At 35.4% G+C, this 22,591-nt stretch overlaps 1 protein-coding gene across 1 annotated transcript; it reads right to left on the bottom strand.

Moving 5' to 3' along the window:
- Positions 1-467: 467 nt before the first annotated feature.
- Positions 468-15,603, bottom strand: LOC112511568 (probable magnesium transporter NIPA6). The gene is made up of 9 exons (XM_025117242.1): positions 15,246-15,603; positions 14,957-15,013; positions 14,757-14,847; positions 14,512-14,672; positions 14,277-14,404; positions 10,744-10,881; positions 5,703-5,795; positions 5,509-5,626; positions 468-904 (listed from the first exon to the last, which is right to left on the bottom strand). The coding sequence occupies exons 1-9, from the start codon at positions 15,364-15,366 to the stop codon at positions 774-776; spliced, it is 1,038 nt and encodes a 345-aa protein (XP_024973010.1). The 5' UTR covers positions 15,367-15,603; the 3' UTR covers positions 468-773.
- Positions 15,604-22,591: the final 6,988 nt, after the last annotated feature.

Raw genomic sequence — 22,591 nt, 5'->3', positions numbered from 1 at the left:
AACCCTTGATCACTTTTAATCTCATGCCACTCATAAATTGTGTCTTAGAAGGTAATTGATTTGGTGCATCTCGGTGCACCTCATTAGTGGTGACATTCAATTACGATTGATCAAAGGTTGGAGTCCCTTCTTACGCTATATGGGTTCCTGTGAGAAGGGAAGTTATGGTGAGAAGCGTAAGAAGAGATATCTACCTTTGGATGCACATTAGGATGAGATGCAATGAGATGAGATGCATCAGATCAATCTCCATAGCTAGTGCAATTCATGGGTGGGTTGGAGATTAAAGGTGATCAACGGTCCAGATCCCTTCTTACGCTTTTCACCTCAACTCTCCTTCTCACACGATCTTCCGTCCATATATATATATATGTGTGTGTGTGTATATATATATTCCATCAGCAAGATCAAAGTTTGCAAGATAAATAAAGTCGAAATCTTACTCATTTTGAAAGGTATACATTGTGTTAAACATTTACAAAGCAAAACACCAGCTAAGGTAAAATGTAAATAATATTAACGAATTAGCCATCAATGATACCACTATTGGGGCATAAATAGCGAACGAATAGATATCAGTCACTTGTATTTTCATGGGAAGATCAAATAAAGACGGGCATGTTAAATGTCTAATGCTTCCTCACCTCAGGGCAGGCCACTGAGAATGCAGAAAGGCAGGCACTATAAACTTGGCGATTGCCATCAAAATCATTTTTAAGGCATTTCCATCGGCCTTGGACAGGAACTGTGCATTCTTAATGAATGTGCATCCATCATTTGAAATGGTCGGGTTGAATTATGGCAACAACTTCGGGGCATGATTCTTCGTCATCTTTCTGCTTCCATATTTCCCCATTTGCATGCACGATCCATGATATTTGAGGAGAGAGTGATGAATACATGTCTGCAAAGTTATCAAACAATTTTCAAATTACTGGGAAACAAAATATCTAACAGATATTAATGAATTAAAAAAGCCTTTTGGATACCCTGAGAAAAGCAGAGCATGCATGATATTGCTTGGTAAATGTGTTGAGAAATGTATGCTTATATTTCCTTCTTAGATAACTTATCCCAGACTGAGGTTGGTTCAGGTGAAAGGGTATATACATATATATATAGGACATCCATATTCACCATCTCCTAGAAATTAAGCTCCACAGTGCTACAGGATAATAATGTCTGGTATTAAAGGACATTCTTGCATCTTTTAGAACTCTCTCTTGATGCATTTAACAGTCTTGAGCATGAAGAAGAAGCTAAAAAGTTTCTAGATCCTAGTGGATTGTCGATATATCTTCTCCAACGGAGGATCTAAAACATACTAGCCGTTTTCTAGGATGACCGCTAGGACAAATTCCCATTTCATGTAGTCTTAAGACTAATGACGTCATACTCTTTAGGTCTCATTTGGTTGAGGGGTTTGATAGGATATGGAATTGGATTCCATTCCCATCCTATGTTTGGTTTGGAGGAATATGTTTAGATTTGAAATCCCACAAACATGGGATTTAGAAATCCCATGGGAGTAGTTAGTACTTCGTGGGATTTCATAGCATGTGTTTTTAATAATGTTCTAAAATACTTAAAAACCCCTTGTTTTATAATAATCAATTAATATAAAAAGGCAGTTTAATTATTTTTTCATAAATTATTTATAAAGAATGGAATTCAATTCCATTCCAAATCCTACCAAAGATTCCAAATCCTTCCACAAAATCCAAATTCTTCAAAAACATTTTGTCCCCTTAGGCTAATATGGAGGAACATAGAAGTTCATGCTGATATGGAATGATCCTCTATGGTTGAAATCTCCTAGAGGGTTGCAATTATTTCCTGACAAGGTAACTGCTGGCCATTGTTCTATTGCTAGTAATTTGTTCTAGTATTATCATTTTCTAATCCATTGGAGCAATCAATGAGGATTTAGGCAACTTTGTTCTAGTATTATAATTTTCTCATCCTCTGAAGCACCCCCACTACACCGGTCCCACGACCATCATGGGAAGGAAAATCATGGTATTCGAGAGGTGGTGCTCGGGTTCGTACCTGCAACCTCAATTTAAAATTCCTCCTCCTAACCATCACGACAATTCAACAAGGAAAAACAACGATGATTATTACATGAGAATCCCCACCATTTGACTATAAATTTTTCACAAAATCATTATAGATTTGTTGGTTGGTTCCTTGCCTTTCCAAGGAAAAGTCCCGTGTTCGAACCTTCTCACAACCTTTTTATTCCAATTGTTTGTAGAAAACCAAAAGTTATAGAAAAAACACAAAGTTAAAAGCTGAAAAACAAGAAATTTGCCAAACAAGGATTCGAACCCATGTCAAGGGATTCAAACAACTTTGCCACCACAAACTTGTGTCATTAGTTTAGTTTCAAGAAATATCCTTTACATAGAGCAAAACATTACGGTGGCACCCTTTAGGAACGCAACTTTTTTCCATTACGACAGAACCATGAAGTGGTGGCACAGATCACCGTATGCCCCTGTATAAGTCCGCCCATGCCATCTAATTACATTACATGTGACCAAAAACTACCATTTGTATGGCTCTCTGAAATGCAACAAATATTATGTTTGTTAATATGACCTCCCACAAAGAAGAAATTTGAAACCATCTCCAGCCTTCTTCTGCTAAGACCTCATTGTCAATTATCACATGATTCTTATGTCATAGCTCGACACCAGATGTGAACGTGAAGGCTACTGAGGCAAAAGACTTTACACTTATTCCTGTTAATACCATCATTTATGAAGTAAACCAAAATAAAACTTGTTTTAGCTTTATCGAGGGTTCATTCTCCATGTATTCCAATTATCGACCAGTAGTACTTCTTTGGTCATCTCCTCTCTTGCCATGACCTATCATCTTCATCGCATGTTGTAACCCTCAAATGGCTTCCTAAGGTCCTGCTAATGATACATCAGCCTTGGTTACTTCTAGAGGAAAAACTCAAAAACCTGGGAAATGAGGAAGATTAAGCACGAGCAATTCGGCCACATCAAGCGAGACAATAGGGGCTAAGTTATCAATCACCTCCACATCCACCTATCCTCACGTAGTATTTCATGCACTTTTCTCTAGGCATCTTCTTTATATCTTGGGTCATTGATATAGATGCCACCAAACCACATGATTATATGAAACTACTATCTTATGTAGATACCTCATCTTCCTATTCCCCTGTTAGATTAGCTTAATGGTTCCACATGTCCTAGTATTGGCATCAACTTAAATCATACCATACAAAGCTTTCCTTCACCCTGTTCTTGTATCTCCTTATTTCAATTAGCCAAATAAGTAAAACTCTCAACCGTTCAATAACTTTCTTTCCCTCTCATTGTTTTCTAACGAAGCAGGGATAAATTAGTTGGTTAGCACAAGTTTTGGTGCATGTTTCATGTTATCTTGTGGCAAATTTGTCTAAGACTGATATTAAGATCACCAGTTAGGGCATCCTTCTCTCCTGCTCTAAAAAACAAGAGTTTAACTGTATTATTTTGTTAGTCATGGTGGTAATGGAAACATAGCTGCATCCATATTCCCTTAGGGTGGCTAGTAATATCAGTTTGTCATTTTCTTTAGTTTATACCTACGTTTGGAGCCTTGTCCTGTTATTTCAGTTTATGATTCAGTATCTTACGTTTGTCGACAATTATTTTTGTGCTACTTGGTTATTTAGTAAAATCCAGATATGAAATTAACTTTTGTTATGTTTCATGCTTACATACAAAATTTTATGTATCTATTAGTAGCTTGCATGATGGTCACAAAGAAATATTTCAACTGATTTTTATTACTTCCGTCTCAAAATGGAATTTCATACTAGTCATTTTGCAATGGTATTGCTGAAAGTAAAATCCCCCATTTACGTGACGTTACACACACACTTTAATTCATTAAGTTCCTCCGCAATTTCGAAGGCTAACTTCATGTACCCTTAATTCTTGGGGATGTATGTTTTCTCCACGAATATCACCGGCATATACTTAAGTTGATCCTAAATCACTTGTGTGTCTTAGGGAATAGGTGTTTTGGTCACTCTCTTATATGATATTTCACCAAGGCTCATGTCATCTTCAATTAATCAGAGTCATATTTATCTTGCTTATACGCTTTCATTCACCTCCTCCATTTACTTTTAGAATATTCTGAAAACATGGTGTTGTCTATGTTTCCTTTGGGTAGGCTGGTCTGTCAATTTTACACGCATCAACAAAGGCATCCAACCGGTAAAATCTCCCTGAGAAGCCATTATATGATATACATTACCAATATATCTTCCCATAGCCCATCTTCTTGTGACACCCATCATAACGCAAGGTATGTCCACATACTGCTATCACCCTTAATTCATGTGCTTTCACAACTGACATAAACAACCATCCCAAAATTTAAAGACAAGGATGGATCAAGGCCATGCAAGAAGATATGGAGACCTTGCAAGAAATAATAGTTGTGTTTTGACATCTTTTCCTACTAGGAAGTAAACTGGTGATCAAAACAGGTATTTGTAGTCAAGCTTCATCCTTTTGTATACTTAGGCTTTTGGTCACCTCAAAGGTCGAATTGTTGCCAAAAAGTATACTTATACATACGGTAATGTTGATGCAACCTTCTCTTTGATATCTCTTCGCATATATGTTGCTTTAAATGCTTTCTATCAATCATTCACCTTTTCATCAAGTAGATGTCAAAAAAGGTATTAGCAGCTTTCTTGAGGAGGAATCAACCACTCAGTTTATAACCAGAAGGAAGCCCTAAAGGGTTGTAGCCTCCAGCGATCCCTGTATTATCCCAGAACTTGTTTTGGCTGATTCTGTCAAGTTATTCCATGGTTTTGGATTTACTCAAATCAACTATAATTATTCTATTTTTTTATAGCATTGACAAGGGCATTCACATTATTTTGTAGTGTGCATCAATGACATTATTTTGTAGCCATGTATAACATTCCTTTTAAGGCTACGTGGCTCAACTAGAACATTGTTGATACTAGGTTGCACAGTTTTTTGATAAAAAATGCAAGTCTTTGACACTAGTCATATAGGAAATACATAGGACTTACAATTCTCTAAAATGCATATTAGTGGAATTAATTAGTGCATCAAAGCTTAGAAAATCAAAAATACACATGTATTGCTCTCTTTTACGGTCGATAGTCTTCCTAGTTTCATAAAGAACTTGATAACTGCACACCATCACCACACTCACTAGACTAGATTCCAAAATACCGTGATAACTCAATGAATTACGTGGCTTAAGGATGAGCAAACAGAATAAGCTTGACTCCCTTTTTTCTATTTGACATTGAAAAACAAGAAATGATGTGTACTTAGATCCTAGGAGCACAAAATCAATCAATTGCCAACATAACAAAGTCGACTTGCAGACAACTGCATGTCTTACCTTCTAGACAACAATCACGCTGATCTACATCCAAAAAATCAATAACATATATAACCCAAAATATCCAACTGTTTCATAAGTTACCTGAAACAGGGGGTGGATCGGGTTCTCTTGTGCTATGCAAAATCATGGTACCAGAAAGCACGGTCATGAACCCACAGAGCACAGAAATAATCGTGCTAGCACTCTGACCAGACCAATCCTATGATGAGAAAAAAATAAGTTGCAGTACAGAAGGAATGTGGGAACGCCTTTATCTCATGCAATAGTGAATATACCTTGAACATGATGGCACTAGCGAGAATTGTGAAAGATGTGAACATGGCATAATAGATTGGTGAAACAACTGCGGTGTTAAATGTATCCAAGGCCTGATAAAAAAATTCATAATGAAGGAATTTCGTAAGACGATAAGAAACAAATTAACAAAGAGTTTAAATCAACTGTGACATAATATCTACAGACAGAAATTCAGGCAATTAATTTAGAAAAGCAGTATATGACTTCTCTTAGATATTTATTACTCAAATGACATTACCATGGCAACTGTAGCCCTTAATGATTTATAAAAAGTAACTGTGAATAATAATCTACATTATAATGCAAGTAATTGATGTTATCGATAGGAGAAACTGAGTTGATCTAGCAAAACCCCACCACTAGTTTGCAACAACCTTTCATGATTCCATTCAAACGTAAAACTAATGGTCGAATTATCAACTAGAGTCGTAATAAATTTAAGGAACCATTGCAATCCTCAGATGTAAAACTTTTGCTGCATAGGAGGAAATTAATAACAAGAGTTATGTGTGGCCCCTTGAGAAGAAGACCACCTACAAACTATGTTGATGTGATTATGGATATGTAAGATCCACTAAGATGGCAAGATGGTAAAACTAGTGTCACTTTGCTTTGGTTATGGACTAGCTCGCCAAGACCCTGTTCAGGATATACCAATAAATGATGAGACTAGGTCAGGCTTAGATACATAAACTAGAGGTTGTGGAACACACTCTTGAATCAAATTTTAGAGTGTGTGGTGGCGGAAAAACAGTCTACATGAAGTGTAGTTTTAGTGGTGTAAAGAAGACGAGGGGAATCATTCGCGATACCCATCCGGGCATCGCTCACTGCGAGGACAGAGAGACCTCCTAAGCCATTTCACTCAAAGGGTTGAAGAGAGATAGTGCATCAAGCTGTTCGCAAGGGCCAACTTGATCCTCAGAAGGCAGGAGAGGAAGTTAACTAGCTATGTCCCTACAGAAAGTCATTAGTTTAGTGATTGATATCTTAGAGAAGATGGTAAAGTAAAAACAGGATATATTCCAACCAAAGGGCCTTTGGCCTAGCAGTATCCAGGTTACCAGTAGAGCCCATCCTCCCAACAGGTTGAGGGTTCAAACTTCACCAAGGGCGAGGAGGGGGTATGAATTAATTTGCCGTATGTAGATACTATATATGTCAAAAGAAGAAGGATATATTCCTGTATTTAGGGTTAATGTTACAAAAAGATGGGCAGACAGTCCAAGACATTAGTCATAGAATATGAGCATGGAGGATGAGATGGAAGCAAGCATCAGAAATCTTACATGACCTTATAATACAACTAAAGCTGGATGGTAAATTTGGTAGCATCATATGCATTTGTGGAACTGAACGATGGGACTTGGTACCCACAAGATGAGGGTGGTAATGCTAATCTTGAGTGGATGTATGGAGACACAAGCAAGACTTGTACAAAGGATAAGACTGACATGAGGAAGGACTATCTTGTAAACTTCATGTTCTTGATAACCCAAGAACTCTTTGGAGTTCCTCAAAGTCTAAATACTCTTCCAAATTTCTAAAATTTAAGGTTCAATTGTTTTTGTCATGCAACATCCTTATTTTTTCAAATCTCATTTATATGACGTAAGAGGATATGTGGATGTGATAGTTCTTTACAAATCTTTGCAAGTCCATGGACTCTTGCAATTTGATGACATCATCAAATCACAAGTTAATATGTTATAAAACTTTAAGTGTAATATGGCAAAGGTTTATTATCCATGTCGCAAGTTTGGAAGAGTCCCATATGCAAGGTATTCAAATTTAGGGGGTATGATTGTAGTCCAAGATAAGAACTTAACGAGGGCTATGGAAAATGTGAGCAATGCAATGTAGTGTAGATGATGATGGATGCACAATCACACATAAGTCATGACCTATTCCCCCATAAGCATAGAGTCAAGGCTCACGGCCTTGAGCATGACATGCCAATGTAGGCACACATTTTGAAATATAAGCTATACATTGGATTCCATCTATAGAATATTTTTTGAAGAGGATTTATCGAATTCTAAAAATACCTTGGCATAAAATGTGGGTTCTTGAAACTCAAGATGGAATGACCTAGGGTCAATTGAATTCTCCAAATCAGATATACTCATTTTAAGACAAGTGTTGAGAATTTTCTTTCTAAGTGCTTCATCAGATGCTAAATGTATTATTTACAGATCCGATGGTTGAGGCCAACAATTTATTTTGAGTTTTGACCCTAAATTATTTTTCGTGGTGTTCGACTTCATTTCTATTCTTCGAAGAAGCTTCAAGTATTGTATATATGAGCTAATTTATCCATCGTACTTACCATCACCAAATTTATTAACCCAAAATTGCTTCTTTGGGTAGGGTGGCTTTGGACATTGTAGGTAAGTCTTTTATTCTTCAAATTATTTACTCAGTATGTTAGATTAAAGGAGCACCCTCTAAATTCATCAATCTTGAGGCTTCATGTTAGAGTTAAATGTTTCTATTCTGTTGTGGTATCTTCGCATGACCAAGGTTAGATATCATGGTTTTAGCGTTCTTTAAAGAGTTCATATAATCGCAAATATTAAATGGCCCCCCTTATCTGTTGTCACAAACACAATCCTAAATGACAAAACTCATTGTTATATTGTTTTGAATGTTGTATTAGCTTTGCTTCATGTAACTTTAATACATGATAATCACAATTCAAGCACTTCGCTTTCCAGCCAAATACTCACAAGTTGTAGCGGAAGGTTGTGTACTTGTGGTAGTTTTCTAGAGAAAGGAACAAAACCTGAACTTGACAACTTGAGGCGTAGAAATGCTTGTATTCTTTTTAAACAAGGATGGGGCATAATTCTTTTTTTGTTGAAGTAGATAATATTTATACACGGCAAAACTAGTGGGTATAGTACTTTTTGTTTGTATCTTCAACAAGTTTTATTCAATGGTAAATATGATACGTCTATGTGGTACTTCAATTCTGTGTTTTCCCAACTTCAATATTTGTTTGAACTATTACTTTTAGACTTACCAATTAACTATGTTGCACAATTAGAGTGGGCCAATTTTTAATCTATCACACAATCATTGCATCGCGAATAAATGAAAAAATAGGTACCCATGGGTTTCTTTGGGGGCAAAATAGACAGGCACTATTTACACCAAAATATTCCACACTTTAACAACCAGTCATGTTTTATTTCAGATATAGTACCTCATTTTGTTTACTCAAAAAAGATTCAAACATTTTGGAGTGTCCCTAGTTCCTATGTCGACCATAGGATCTCGTCAAATTACTTATAGTAAATATGTTTTGAAAATGTATGTCCATGTTTCTATGTGACACATAACCACATGGTTTTTCTTTAGCAGGACCATGGAATTTTCTTATAAGTTATACCTTGTGTTTTCTATAAATCTTGCCTTCCTCTGCTGTCCCGGGAGAGTGAGTTTGTATGCCTGTTGTGTCTTTTCCTGGCTTTCTCACTAGGCAAATTATCAAGTTTGAAAGGAATCCTACACGGTTTTTTTTTGAAAAATCTTAATTTATAATGAAATAGAGGTATTTGATCAATATGATGCTCTTATTATGACGTGGAATAACTATCCTTACAGAGCATGTGTGTACATAGACTCCTTGTGCGTGTATGTGTGTGTGTTGCATGTATTATATAAAATAAGATGTGCTTTCAGCTCCAGCTTAACTATTTTACATAGAAATGTGATATTCTAATGCTTTAAACATGAAGAAAGCTATTGATTTTGTAAGCTCAACTTAATTTTCTATCTTTTCTTCTCATTTTGGTCACTGTGACACATGAATTTCTACCTTACACATTTTATTACAAAAATTTCCATATTTGGGGATTTGTCAATTATAGCACTACTCTGTAACTATTGAAAAAGTAATGCTCTTGATCATTATCCAATGTTTGTAATCACAACGGATATCCTTGCTAGAGCAAAGATTCCCCTCAAATAGCACCTAAGAAAAGCTATAAGGAACTTGTTGTAGGGAGATCACTTCCTTAAGCATCATTCACGGTGTTTGATTCACAATATATATATATATATATATATATATATATGTATAGGGTTGGGTTCCAGCGAGAAGAAAAATTAAGGTGAGAAGCGTAAGAAGAGATCTCCACCCTTGGATGCACATTAGGATGAGATGCACCGAGATGAGATGAACCAAATCAATCCCTGTATCAAGCGCAATTCATGGGTCGATTTGAGATTAAAGGTGATCAAAGGTCCAGATCCCTTTTTACGCTTCTCACCTTACCTATCCTTCTCACACGATCCTTCACCTATATGTATATATGTTACACACACATATACATATATCTTTGTGCATAATTTCTTTATAAGAGATACAATCGGAAAACTCATCAACTCCTTACCTTTGTTCTATGATAAAGCAAAAGATAATCATGCTAAATTTATATTTGAAGTATCTCCAAAAGTTGCTTCAAGCTTGAAATAAGTGCAAAAACTCAAAGAATGAACTCACAAATCTCCTCAAAGGTGAAAGCAACTGCTATATATAAATTTAAAGATGAACATAGATCGTGTGAGTAAATAACTCGTGTTGTTGATATGGGTTCATGCCCCTTAAGTTCATTGGCTAATGCTAAAGAGTCAAAAGTGAAAAAAAAAAGAGTTCTCCACAGCCCAAATGTTCATTGTATATGGGTTGTGGTTTTTGAGGTATCCTAAGCAATTCATGGAAGTATTCTCCCCACAAACAACAAATTAACGACCGGGTGGACCTAAATGGAACTTGTATGGAGGTTTCTTCGAGATGCTCTAAAAATCACACTACATTCTATGTAGCTTTGTCCATGTGTAAAATTGCTTATTTATCCTAGGTTTGTCCTTCAGTTTCTTCAGCTGATGTTTCGTAAAGTGGGCTCGCAATGTGTATTTCCTAGTTAAGATCTATTAGATTGAGCAACTCCTTGATTCAGTTATGGACAAACAAAATTTAACATGGAAATGAAGGGTGCAAGGATGGCCAACCTTGTTTAAGTAATTCAATTGAGTAACTATACATGTAGCAGCTACCATTACAAAAATCCATGTTTGGTAGCATGCCACCTGGCTTGAACCCTCTAATGTAAGTTTTATGGCGATACCTATTGCTTTGACGCTCATAACCTGCAAAAACAGAACAAAGGCAAAGAAGAAGTTAGGGAATGTGCCAACCAACACCTATTGACTCTTTGGAGTAAGCTATTTGCATGCCTATTAAAAGAAGTGCTCATCAATAATCAATACGCAAGCCATTTATGATATAAAAGACCCAGATCATCAGGATTCTTTAGATTTAGCACTGATCCAAACAAACGGTCAAAAAAAATTGTTGCTGATTTCAGTTATTATTGATTAGCATGCATTGGTCAGCCAAGTTTCCTGTGTTCAACACATCTCTTTCTTTTCTCAAAATGATTGTGGTATTTGTTTTATATGACGATTTATTTGGAGTAATATTATCCTTAATAAGGGTTTTGACACCTTGTGGTTGATTGGTTGAGGCATTTTCTCAACCCGCACACTTTAAGATAACAATGATATGATGAGTTGCAAATCTAACGGCGGTTAGAAAGTCTCAAATTCAGGATCTTCCGCCACGCGAATTTCCTGAATTGATTCATTTATTTTCATTCAAGAATGAACCTATGGCCCTAGATCCAAAACCGAAATGAACCCCTGAATTATTCTTGGTTGTGAGACACATTCACATAAAGAGCTCCAGTATAAAGATCTTCATTAGTTCGTAAACTGATTGTATACCACCACTGATAAACACCAGAATAGGCGATATTCACTGGGCCAAGAGACATTATTTAATAGCTATTTTGCTTCAATTTATTCGCTACAAATCAAGAAAAGCAATATTTTGAATGTAGGTCTGCAAAAAAGAAGCCTTTAAATGTGTATCTTAAATACTGGAATACACATATTGAAAACCTCATGCAGTTTTTCCTATTCCTTTACAGGCAACATCAAGATATATGTATGAATGATGAATTGATGATGGGAATGGCTAGATGAAACAATATTTCCTTTGGTCTTAAACATCAAGCATTAACAATAATATAAATTTATACTTTGAAACTTGACACGATTGAAGCTTGCTGTTCAAGGCCCAACAGGTTCATAGCACACTGTCAAATGAATTAAGGCCAACACCATCAGATCCCACTGTCGCATCGCATGTGGATACAATTGTCATGATTCTCTTTTGAGTTTTGCTTTATAGCCCTCACTTCCTCTATCTTGCCTGATCACAAATAGAGTTCTCATTATTTAACTGCTTCTATGTATCAACATATCTGCAAGTTGTGATGTTTAACCCCATCTGTATTGATTATTAATTTGACATTATTTTGAGAGATGACAAGGCTAGATGATTCCTTTTTGGAGAACTTCAGATAATGATGATCTTTGAATGACTCCCGTATGAGAAGGAGAGCACTTGTATTTTTATGCAGGAGATATGCCGGATTCTATCATTCTTAACAAAATCCTTAGAGTTAGTTATACAAAAGGATCACTTATTGCTCTTGATAACCCACCAATTTTGAAATGTTGAATTGGCATGTAAGTTTATTATTTTGTTCAGAATCTTCACGAGATAAAGATATCCTTCATGTGATTGGTATGATAGTACCATAGACCATCAAGGAAGCATGTTCGTTTTTCAATAGTGAAGTTAGTTTAAGAGAAACTGTCCCTCTGCTTGCCGCTGTTAACATAGTAGCATTTTTTGTTGTTTTCTGCCTAACTATTAATTGAGCTGTTCGTCAAGCTTAAATTAATATACATATATCTATCAAGTTGAAAGCATATTCTCCTGCTAACTGAGACTCTGTTGCAAAAATCAACTGATAAAATAAAAAGATTATTTCAAAAATCTGGTAATGCTACTCAATCGTATTTACCAGTCCATCACTTGTAGAAACAACATAGGAGTATTTTAAACATACAAAAAAAATGGTTCCATCCCATCATGTAAGGTGATGCACTAAGCCTTAGACCCCCGTCCACTAGTTTTTAACGAACTTTAACACAAAATTCTTGTTTGTGAAATTGCACTATGAACATAGTCAAAAATAGTGCATACGGTGGATATATGATATTCCTAACAAGTATCAGGACCATGTATGCCCCATTGTCTCTCTTCAAAGGTGGCACCGTGACAAGACCTAAGGCTTTTTAGTGTACTATACAGCGACCCGTAAATCCTTTTTCTAGAATAGAACAGAAGACAAATAACATAAAATGAACAGGATCAAGGGGCTACATAGTAAGCCTTTAGCCTGTTCTACACATCTTTATGATCAAGAACAGCCCACGCGATACATGCATTTCTTTTTTGCAAATTTCCTTTGTGCAGCAGCTCTTCAATCCATTCAAATGATATCTTTGTGGCGAAACAAGTTTTCTCTAATTATTAGTGATTCTTATCACTTGATTACGTATCTAAACCTTATTTTTCTTTTTGGTTTGCTTTTAGACTGAACTACTAACCTAATATGTTTCCCTAATCGTGTGATGGTCATCTTTTCTGTTGACTGTTGTTCATTTGATCGTTGTTGGTCATTTATTAACGATTATGCATTCTGTCTGTTAAGTAAGTTATCCTCTTGCGGTCTTGGTTTTAAAGTGCTAGCTAAAAATTTCATAATTTAATTATCACTTCAAGTTAAATTTATTATTGTCTGCTTTCAATTTCTTTTGGTTCTGTTTTTGAAAAATAGTGCATGCCAAATCATGCACTACAATCCAAGACTCATTTTCGAGTTAACACAAGCATCATGACTACTAAGAGAACTTTAGAAAGTGATAAGGATGCTGGAGTTAAAAGACATGGTCAAGGAAAACAACTGCTACTGCATACATTGCCACAATAATCTAGTGGGCGTTAATAAGGCTAGCCAAAAACACAACTTGCCAATGCTTTCATCATATAGTCAAATGTTCACCAACTCAATGAGGGAGGTAGCCAAAAAATTTTTGTGAAAAACCAATGTATGAAAGCAGCAGAAATGATCGTTATGCTTAATTTTTGGCAAAACGGCGAGATTACATCCAAGATATCTGGCCCTCTAATTGAGACATCTTCTTTATACTGGAGGGATCTATGGATGGCTGATTGTTCATTTTCAGTGAGACACTAACCCACTGTTTTCCAACCAAACCAAGGTCACCATTAAATGAAGAAGACAATGCCAAGTAGGTATCAAAGAACAATAGGTGCAAACATCAAATTGATAACCCTCCATGAGTCATATAGTTTTATATGTCTAAAAGTGTTGATATTTAAAACAAGGTTAGTCATTAGTTACACCGCTTTAATTGCACCTCATGGATCCTTACCTAATAAAAAAATAAATAAAGACTGGTGTACTAGAGTAAAGATTTGGCCAATGCCGTCTATAGTTAGCTATGCAATTCAGATATGTATAGAAATGAATTAACTCGTTTCTAAAGTTGAACATTGTCCATGCGGATATTGGTGATCAACAGAAAGTTCACAATGCACTAACCGTCAATGAACCATTTATCGAACATACGCCAATATACACCATCATATTACTCTGTCCATAGCGTGGTTCACAGTACAACACCAATACCAGGACCACAGCTATTGCTGAAGCTGTATACAAAAGAAAAGCTGGACCAAAAAGTCCATAATGATCAAGAAATATGATGTCTTATTATTGCCATCGAGGATAAGCATGACAAAAATCAAGAGATGAGTAATCAAATTGCATAGCTCACCTGGTTGTGTTGCTAAATCCCAAATTTCTTCCACGGAGCTTATGCTATGTTCACCAGGGGCATGAAGCACAATAACGGTTGACCCCACTATACAAAGCACACAACCTAATATTCCCATTTTCCGCAATTTCTCATTGAGTAAGAAATGTGCTAGAACCGCACTGCCGAGTAATTTGAAAATGCAGTAAGGTTACAGCAACAAAAGAGCACTCACTTCAATACCTAATTGATTATACAATATTCACCTGACGATAATACTCAATGCTCCCAGGGGAGTCACAAGAACAGCTGGAGCATAGATGTAAGCTACAAAATTCGCAAATTCTCCAACAACCACTGTGGATTTCAAGAATTCCCCATATTTTTCATGGTTAAATAATACTGAGAAGCATAATAAATGCATCAATATATCAATCCCAGGATAAAAGAAATGAAGATAACTTACTAGTCAACATGCCAATCCACCACAGTGGCTCTAGCAGATAACCGTATCCTCCAGAGCCTTTTTCCAATTAAAAGTCATCAAAACAAACAAAATGCTGATTAATCAAAAGAATCCCTCAAATTATATCAAATAATTGGCCAAAAAATGGAGAGCATGTACAAGTAATAATAGACACACTGCCAGTAAACAAAAATTATTTTGCCATAACGGAACCATCGTTAGTGATTGAATTTGGTACAACTAAATCTAACTAATCAACAATTCAAGAAAAGAATGATCGAAAACTTACTCGCACGAGTACCAGAAGCACCAGCCCTTTGGAGCCCTTTCTTTTTTATGATGAAGCTTGATCCGATGAATGCACTGGAAGAGACGGCCAGACCAAATCCTAGAAGATTAGCAGTATACATGACGATGATGATGCAACAAATCTTGAATTTGACGACGACCACCAGTTAGAGATGAAAGTTTCATCTGAAAATTCGTCGGAGATCTGGTATCTCTGACAGAAATTGGAATTCCTAAAGACTGCCAATTGGGTATTTTGTCATCCAATCGATTACAAATGTGTTTGTACTTGGTGTTGGTATCTTGCAGATGCAATCGGACAACATCGGCTTTGTTTTCACGTACTAACAGTTTTTTTTTGTTCCCATTTAACGACGAGTGACCAGCGACGGCAAAACAAGCGGGTTGGTCAGGTAGGGTAACCAATGGGAGTCAATACGGACATGTTGCGTGTCACAATGAGTACAAGAAAAAGTATATGTATATAATACATACCCGTTGTAATGTAGCGGATGTAAATTTCCTTGCAAATCATGTATAAAAAAAAGTTAGATGTCGTTTACTAAACACTTATATAGCAAGTGTTTATTGGATAAATTTTTTCATTGGATGAACATGACAAGAGTCAAGAATCTTACTGGGTAAGAGCGATGAGAATGATGAAAAGTCTTACACGGTAGGTGAAGATGACGACTTTTACCCAAACAAGCGCTTACCCGATAAATTGTTGATTTCAATACGTTTTGATGTATTAAAATCTTAAGCATCAAAATAAATTATAGTGTTGAATCATATCGATAAGCACTTAACGGGTAAGTATTTAAGTAAACAACCCCCAATTCTTAACCTTCCCACTCCCAAACAGATCTCATGCATAGCCCAAAAATCGTATTATCACCAAATTAAATCTTTCAATAATACATCAAGTCATATTGGGCTTTAAAACGGAATAATTAAATCCCAAGAGAGTATTGAAAGAACCCTTCTCCTGATAAACAAACAAAAAACATCCAACTCATCATTGATAAAAAAAATAACGAATTTCAATTCATGGTGCAACTCAAAACACAAAATCTATAAATAAAAAATTCATAGTAAAATGGAACAAACTTAGTTCACGATTCACCATATGAAAAAATGTAAATTTATAATTTATCAAACAAATAACTCAATTTTTGAAATCTGAAAAATATACAAAATTCTAGAATAGACAATACTTTTGTCCTTATAAATGTTAATTGAGTTGTAACAGATACAGATAAATGTCTTTCATTGAAACATCAAACTTGTTTCAAGTATGAACTCAACTTAATCATAGCCCTATATAACATATATGTATATAACACAAATACACACATATATTTTGTACAGCATCAAGCTTCTTTTTAAATAAAAAAGGTTAAATCATATGATAGCAATGTACTTTAAGTCTTCAACTATAAAAATAAAATGATTCACTTAATTTTTTATTATTTTTGTTTATTTAAATTGAAAAGTGTTTACTAAATGACTAAGGGGCTGTTTGTTTCCCTCTTAATGGTGACATTATGTTTTATTTACGGTAACTATTATTTGTACAACATTTGATATAATTAAAAACTTTTATTTTTATTTACTTTGTATTTTATTAGTTTAACATTTTCCACAAAAGTTAATATTAATTTTTTTGGCAATACTTTTACGACCATGTTCCTGAATGAGCATGTTGTTAAAAAAACTTTTTGAGCTTGGAAAGTGAACTACTTCGTTAAACCTTTGTCAACGCTTGATTAACATTTTTGCAAATCCTAATAAAAACCCATTTTGGGTTACAAATAATTTATGTTAAGTTATAAAAATACAAATTTTAAGAAAAAAAAAATATTAAAATTGCATAGGTCGGTGCATGATAACATAGCAGAGTAAAAGAAACTTCACCTAATGAATGCAGTTGCGGTACATAAAAGGAGGATTTTTTTTTTCTATAGGATAGAGAATGTTGTTGATATGAGTTCAAACCAAAAAAACACTTGAACATTTAATCAAGTTGTTTGTATTCGTGAGTGGGAACGAATATGGGGACCAAAATTATAACAAATATAAAATACCATTCACGGCAAACTTTCACCGTACTAATCTTCCGCTGAGTCTGAAGTACTCCCGATTGAACTTGGGTGCATGTGAATGTTCTCAAAAACATAATCAATTGTTTCTTGAATGCCAAGACGAAATGGAGATGAAGAGATTGGGAAAATAAAGAGAAGGAGAGATCAAAATTAAAGCAACCGAGAGAAAAGAGCATAAAAATAAAAATATAAAATTACCATTCTAGTCAAAATTTCACCGTACTAATCTTCCGCTATGAAGTAGTCCTGGTTGAACTTGGGTGCGTGTGAGAATGTTTTCAAGAACATAATTAATTGTTTCTTGATAATAATTTATGCCAAAACTAAATAGAGATGAAGAGATTGAGAAATAAAGAGATGGAAGGATAAAGAGTTAGAGAAGGTAAATCAATTACAATAAAGAATAAAAGGAATGTCTATCAAGAAGTTGAATAATCTAGGAGGTTAAACTTAAGTTGAACGCTTATCAAGTAGCTGAATAGTTTGGGAGGTTAAACTTAAGATGGATGCAAAATTACCAAAAAACTGTAATTTATTATGAAAAATTCAATTTGCCTATAGGGGCATAATAGTCTTTAATTTGATTAGTATTTTAAAAAATAAAAAACAAGAAAAAAAATGTAAAGAAGCTCCTAACTTTTATAAGAAGCCACATCATACATAGTGGTTTTTTCTTTAATATATATATAAAGATTACTTGAAAAAAGTTGAAGCAAATTTATGGTTCAATTCAATTCACGGTTAATGAAATCAGTTTATTTACTTCAAAAGAATGAAATAATTATAAAAATCAAGATGTATATACCCACCATAGACAAAATTGTCTATCCAGAACAAGCTTTGAATCAACCACAAAGGAAGGCCTAATTTTGAAATCTCTTAAAACATTTCGTGTATAGGGGTAATTACTATGCATATTAATAATGTAAACCCGCATATGCCTCATCAAGGATAAATGACTTAAAATGTCAAGCCAAGTAAGAAGAGCCCTAGTATTCCAGTAATAATCTTTCTCCAAACAAATCATAATAAAAGCCCAAGACAATATCCTCGACTTCCACGGTTACTTTAGTAGAGTTAGAAACATCCAAATCTTTCAAATCATTACAAGCAACACTAAAGTTCATTTTTGTTATTAAAAACTCCACTGCTCAGCAACAATCCATTCAATTAAAGCTTTATGGTACAAAACACATGCTTTATGTAAAGGATGATGCCATTAGCATCATCATCATCATCAATTCTGATCAGCTTGACATACAACATCAAAGTCATAAGGATAATGACACCATAGTCCATGCTCAGACCATCAGAAACATCTTTCTTAGTTTGGTATTGATAACAGATGCCTATTACAACATTCAAAAAACATTTATTTGACTGAGTAGACCTGCAAAACCAGAAATAAATAGCAATAAAAATAGTTTGTCTTGGTCCCCATCGTAATCTTAATGAAACTCATCATAATTGTCCATCCCATAAATATCTCTTTTTTAGTTAAAAGTTAAGTGCAAGTGGAAACACTTGTGTCAAAGCAGCATGCTCCACAACCCTCATGTCGCTACGTAGCACCACATCAACTGCCTAGTATTGTCTTTAACTAGAGGTTTTCCCAAACACTGAAATTACTGAAATCTACAATCATTAACTCTATGAGATGACCACAACTCTTAACAATCATACAACTTTGACTAATGTACTTTTAGAACTATAATTACAAGTTCCTATATCTTTTGATACATATCAAACTAAGAAAATGATATTGTAAACCTAGCTCAACTATGGTCAGAACCTGCCCAAAACGAAGTTTGATGTGACTGTGATCCAATCCAAACAACTATTAGAAAATTGACCAAAATAGTCAATGCTTCAACATTAATTCACTTTATAGCCACTTTTTAAATGTAATTCATGAAATAGCCACTTTTTATGCAAAGGTCTTACACCATATTGTAATTCTACTTCTACAAATTAATGAAATTTCAACTGAAGTACTTTCTTCATCTTAGGGGTTGTTTTTTTACCTTTTAATAGTTCCATTAAGAGGCAGTCTCTGAATCATTAAAAGGTGAATCTTGTTTGGCAAAAAAAGAGCATGCCTCTTAATGGTTTTAAAATCCTCTGAATGATTTTGTATCATAGGTCTTTCTTAACCATTAAGCGCACTGATTTCATTATAAACAATTATATTTCAATTTTTACTATGTCATGAGAGCCTCTTAATCATTTTGGCCACTTAATCATTCTGCACTAAATCATTCAGCAACTGCCAAACAGCCCCTTAGCACTGAAAATATCCCTCAAAACAGTAAATGGCACAACATAATTTATGAGTTCCATTCTTTTTTGCTTATACTTAGAAAATTTCGTAGGTTGTTTTGTCATCATCAAATAGGGGAGATTGTTGATCCAAACTCTCTTGGTGATTTGATGATTATCATTTCCTCAATGCATGTTTTAGTTTTATTTCATTTTTAAGTTTCATCGATCAGTACTGAGTCTGTTTAGTGATCGGTGAACACATGTGTAACCTTTTAGAACCTAAGTACCTTGAAGACAAACTCACATCAAAGAACTATAACTTTCTCAAGGAATAGTCTAAGGTCGGTTAGAAAATAAACTTCAGCGACGTCGAAGAAGTAGATGAAGATAAAGATAGTCTACTCGTTATCTGAAATGGTGTTCAGTGATACTACGACTATATGAATGATATATGAAGCTTGACCAAGTTATCAGCTATACCTGAAGAAGGCCTCAACGATTAAACTAATGTTGGATCAATATAGTTCATATCAAGATTATTTTGTCTTATCCACTTGTATAGAGAATTGGAGAAAAGATAATCTTTACTATACATTGCATAAGCTTATATAGGTACAATATATCGGTTACAAAATCAAAAGGGCTAGAGTTTAAGGATCACAATTACAATGATTTAGGAGTTACAATCTTGATGGGAGTTACAAAATATAATGGAAGCTAATTGATAGCTAACCATGTTTATCCCGGACATGCCCCCACAAGATGGATGGCGGTGACGACAAACCGATCTTGAACATTAACATAGTGAACCTTAGTTGACTTAGAGGTTTTGTAAGAACATTGGCTAACTGATCACTAGTAGGTACATGAATGACACGCATGGTGCCATGTTGAACTTGCTCGCGAACAAAATGATACACAAGAGCGAGGTGATTCATTCGAGAGTGAAAAACGGGGTTAGCACTAAGTTGAGTGGCACCCATGTTGTCACAATAAATAACCGGTTGGTGAGGTAAAGTGATGCCCAATTCTTGCAGTAAGTTATGAATCTAAAGAAGCTCACTCGTAGTATTTGAAACAACCTTATATTCTGCCTCTGTAGATGATTGAGCTACAAACCTTTGCTTTTTGGAGATCCATGTAATGGGTGTATGACCCAAGAAAATAGTTTGACCCATAGTTGAGGTGTAATCATCCTTGTTCATACCCCAGTCAGCATCTGAGAATGCATGAAGATTGAGTGGAGAGTCCTTGTATATGGTGATACATTTGTCTAATGTGCCAGAGATATCTTAGTAACCTTTTTAAGGTTGCCCAATGAGTTGAACGAGATTGATGCATAAATTGTGATAACTTATTAACCTGCAACATCTAGACGAGTTAAAGTGAGATATTGAAGACTTCCAACTATAAACCTATAATATGTTGGATTGTCTATCAAAGTACCTAAGTAAAGTTATAGAGTTGAATTTTTGATCATAGGAGTTGGTACTGGTTTTGCTCCAGTCATTTTAGTACACTGAAGAAGGTCTACAATATATTTCCTTTGGCTGAGAAAGAGACCCTGCATGGTAGGGAGAACTTCCACCCCCAGAAAAATAAGAGAGTGATCCAAGATCTTTTAGAGCAAATTTTCTTGCAAGTTGTTTAACAAAGTCATCCAAGGAATGGGTATTAGGTCCAATGAGAATAATATCATCCATAAAAACCACTAAATACATGGGAGATACGTGATGATGAAAAATAAATAGAGAGACATCGACTATCGATCTTTTAAACCCTAAGCTTAAGAGAAAATTAGTCAACTATGTGTACCAAGCTCTTGGGGCTTGTTTGAGGCCATAAATAGCCTTGCGGAGATTGCAAACATAACTCGGGTATGTCATGTCTGGAAAATCTAGAGGTTGTGCCATGACGACCTGCTCATTAAGTGAGCCATGTAAGAAGGCATTATTAATATCAATTTGTCTTAGTGACCAATTTTTTTGTTATGAATAGACTTAATAGAGTTTGAATGGTGGCTGGTTTAACTACAGACTGAATGTATCAGTGTAGTCAATTCCAGCATGTTGTTGGAAACCTTCGGCAACTAGATGAGCTCGATAATGCTCAATTTTACCATCTGGTTTGTATTTAATACGAAAAACCCACTTGCACCGTACCAAATTCTAGGATGGTTCAGGTGGTACTAAGTTCCACGTCCCAAGTTTATGGAGAGCCTGAATTTCATCAAGCATGGCTTGTCGCCAAAGAGGGTCCTTAAGAGCTTTATTGTGAGTGGATGGTTCGGATGGGCGATGTTGAGTAGTGGTGGGGTTGGCATATTTTGGATTAGGTTTAAAGATATTTTTTCTTGAGCGTCTGTTTATGGTTTAGATGGGCGGAGGTGGGGTGGGGGTGGGGATGGTGAAATGGTATGGGGAATAGGTTGGAAGGGTGGAGGTGATATAGGTTCCAAGGTATTGGAGTGTGATGTGGTAGGGGATGAAGATGTTAAAATGGGAAGGGAAATAGGACACCAAGTGTTTAGGTTTGGCTAAGAGGATACAGGAGTGGTTGAGGTAAGATGATGATATGGAAATTGGTCTTCAGCAAACCTTACATGACGTGAGATATAAGTTTTGTTAGTGATCGGATCAAGACAATAATTGGCACTTTGAGAAGAAGAATTTCAATGAAGATGCATGGAATGGATCGATTGTCAAGTTTATGTAGGGAGTAGGGCCTTAGCCATAGATAACAAAGACAACCAAAGCTTTGTAAGTTGAGATAATTGGGAGGATTTTTAAACAAATAGTGGAAGGGAGATTTGTTTGAGATAGTAGAGGTTGGCATGCGATTAATGAGATATACATCGGTGGAGAAAGAAAAAGACCAAAAATCAAGAGGGAGGTGAGCATGAGACAGAAGATAAAGCCTGGTTTCAAGGCGTTCGGCATAACCATTGTGTTCCGATGTGTATGGTGGAGTTGTGAGATGA

This window comes from Cynara cardunculus (assembly GCF_001531365.2).
Source record: "Cynara cardunculus var. scolymus isolate 2C chromosome LG 4, CcrdV1, whole genome shotgun sequence".
In the NCBI taxonomy this organism is placed as follows: Eukaryota; Viridiplantae; Streptophyta; class Magnoliopsida; order Asterales; family Asteraceae; genus Cynara; species Cynara cardunculus.
This window is presented reverse-complemented; position numbering and strand designations above follow the sequence as displayed.

Excerpts from the sequence above, each read along its gene's own strand:
- LOC112511568 (XM_025117242.1), bottom strand. The coding sequence starts at position 15,366 with ATGTATACTGCTAATCTTCTAGGATTTGGTCTGGCCGTCTCTTCCAGT. Across the intron at positions 14,848-14,956 it reads GTGGATTGGCATGTTGACTA|TGGTTGTTGGAGAATTTGCG; the intron begins GTAAGTTATCTT and ends TGAAATCCACAG. Across the intron at positions 5,796-10,743 it reads AATTGAATTACTTAAACAAG|GCCTTGGATACATTTAACAC; the intron begins GTTGGCCATCCT and ends TTTTTTTATCAG.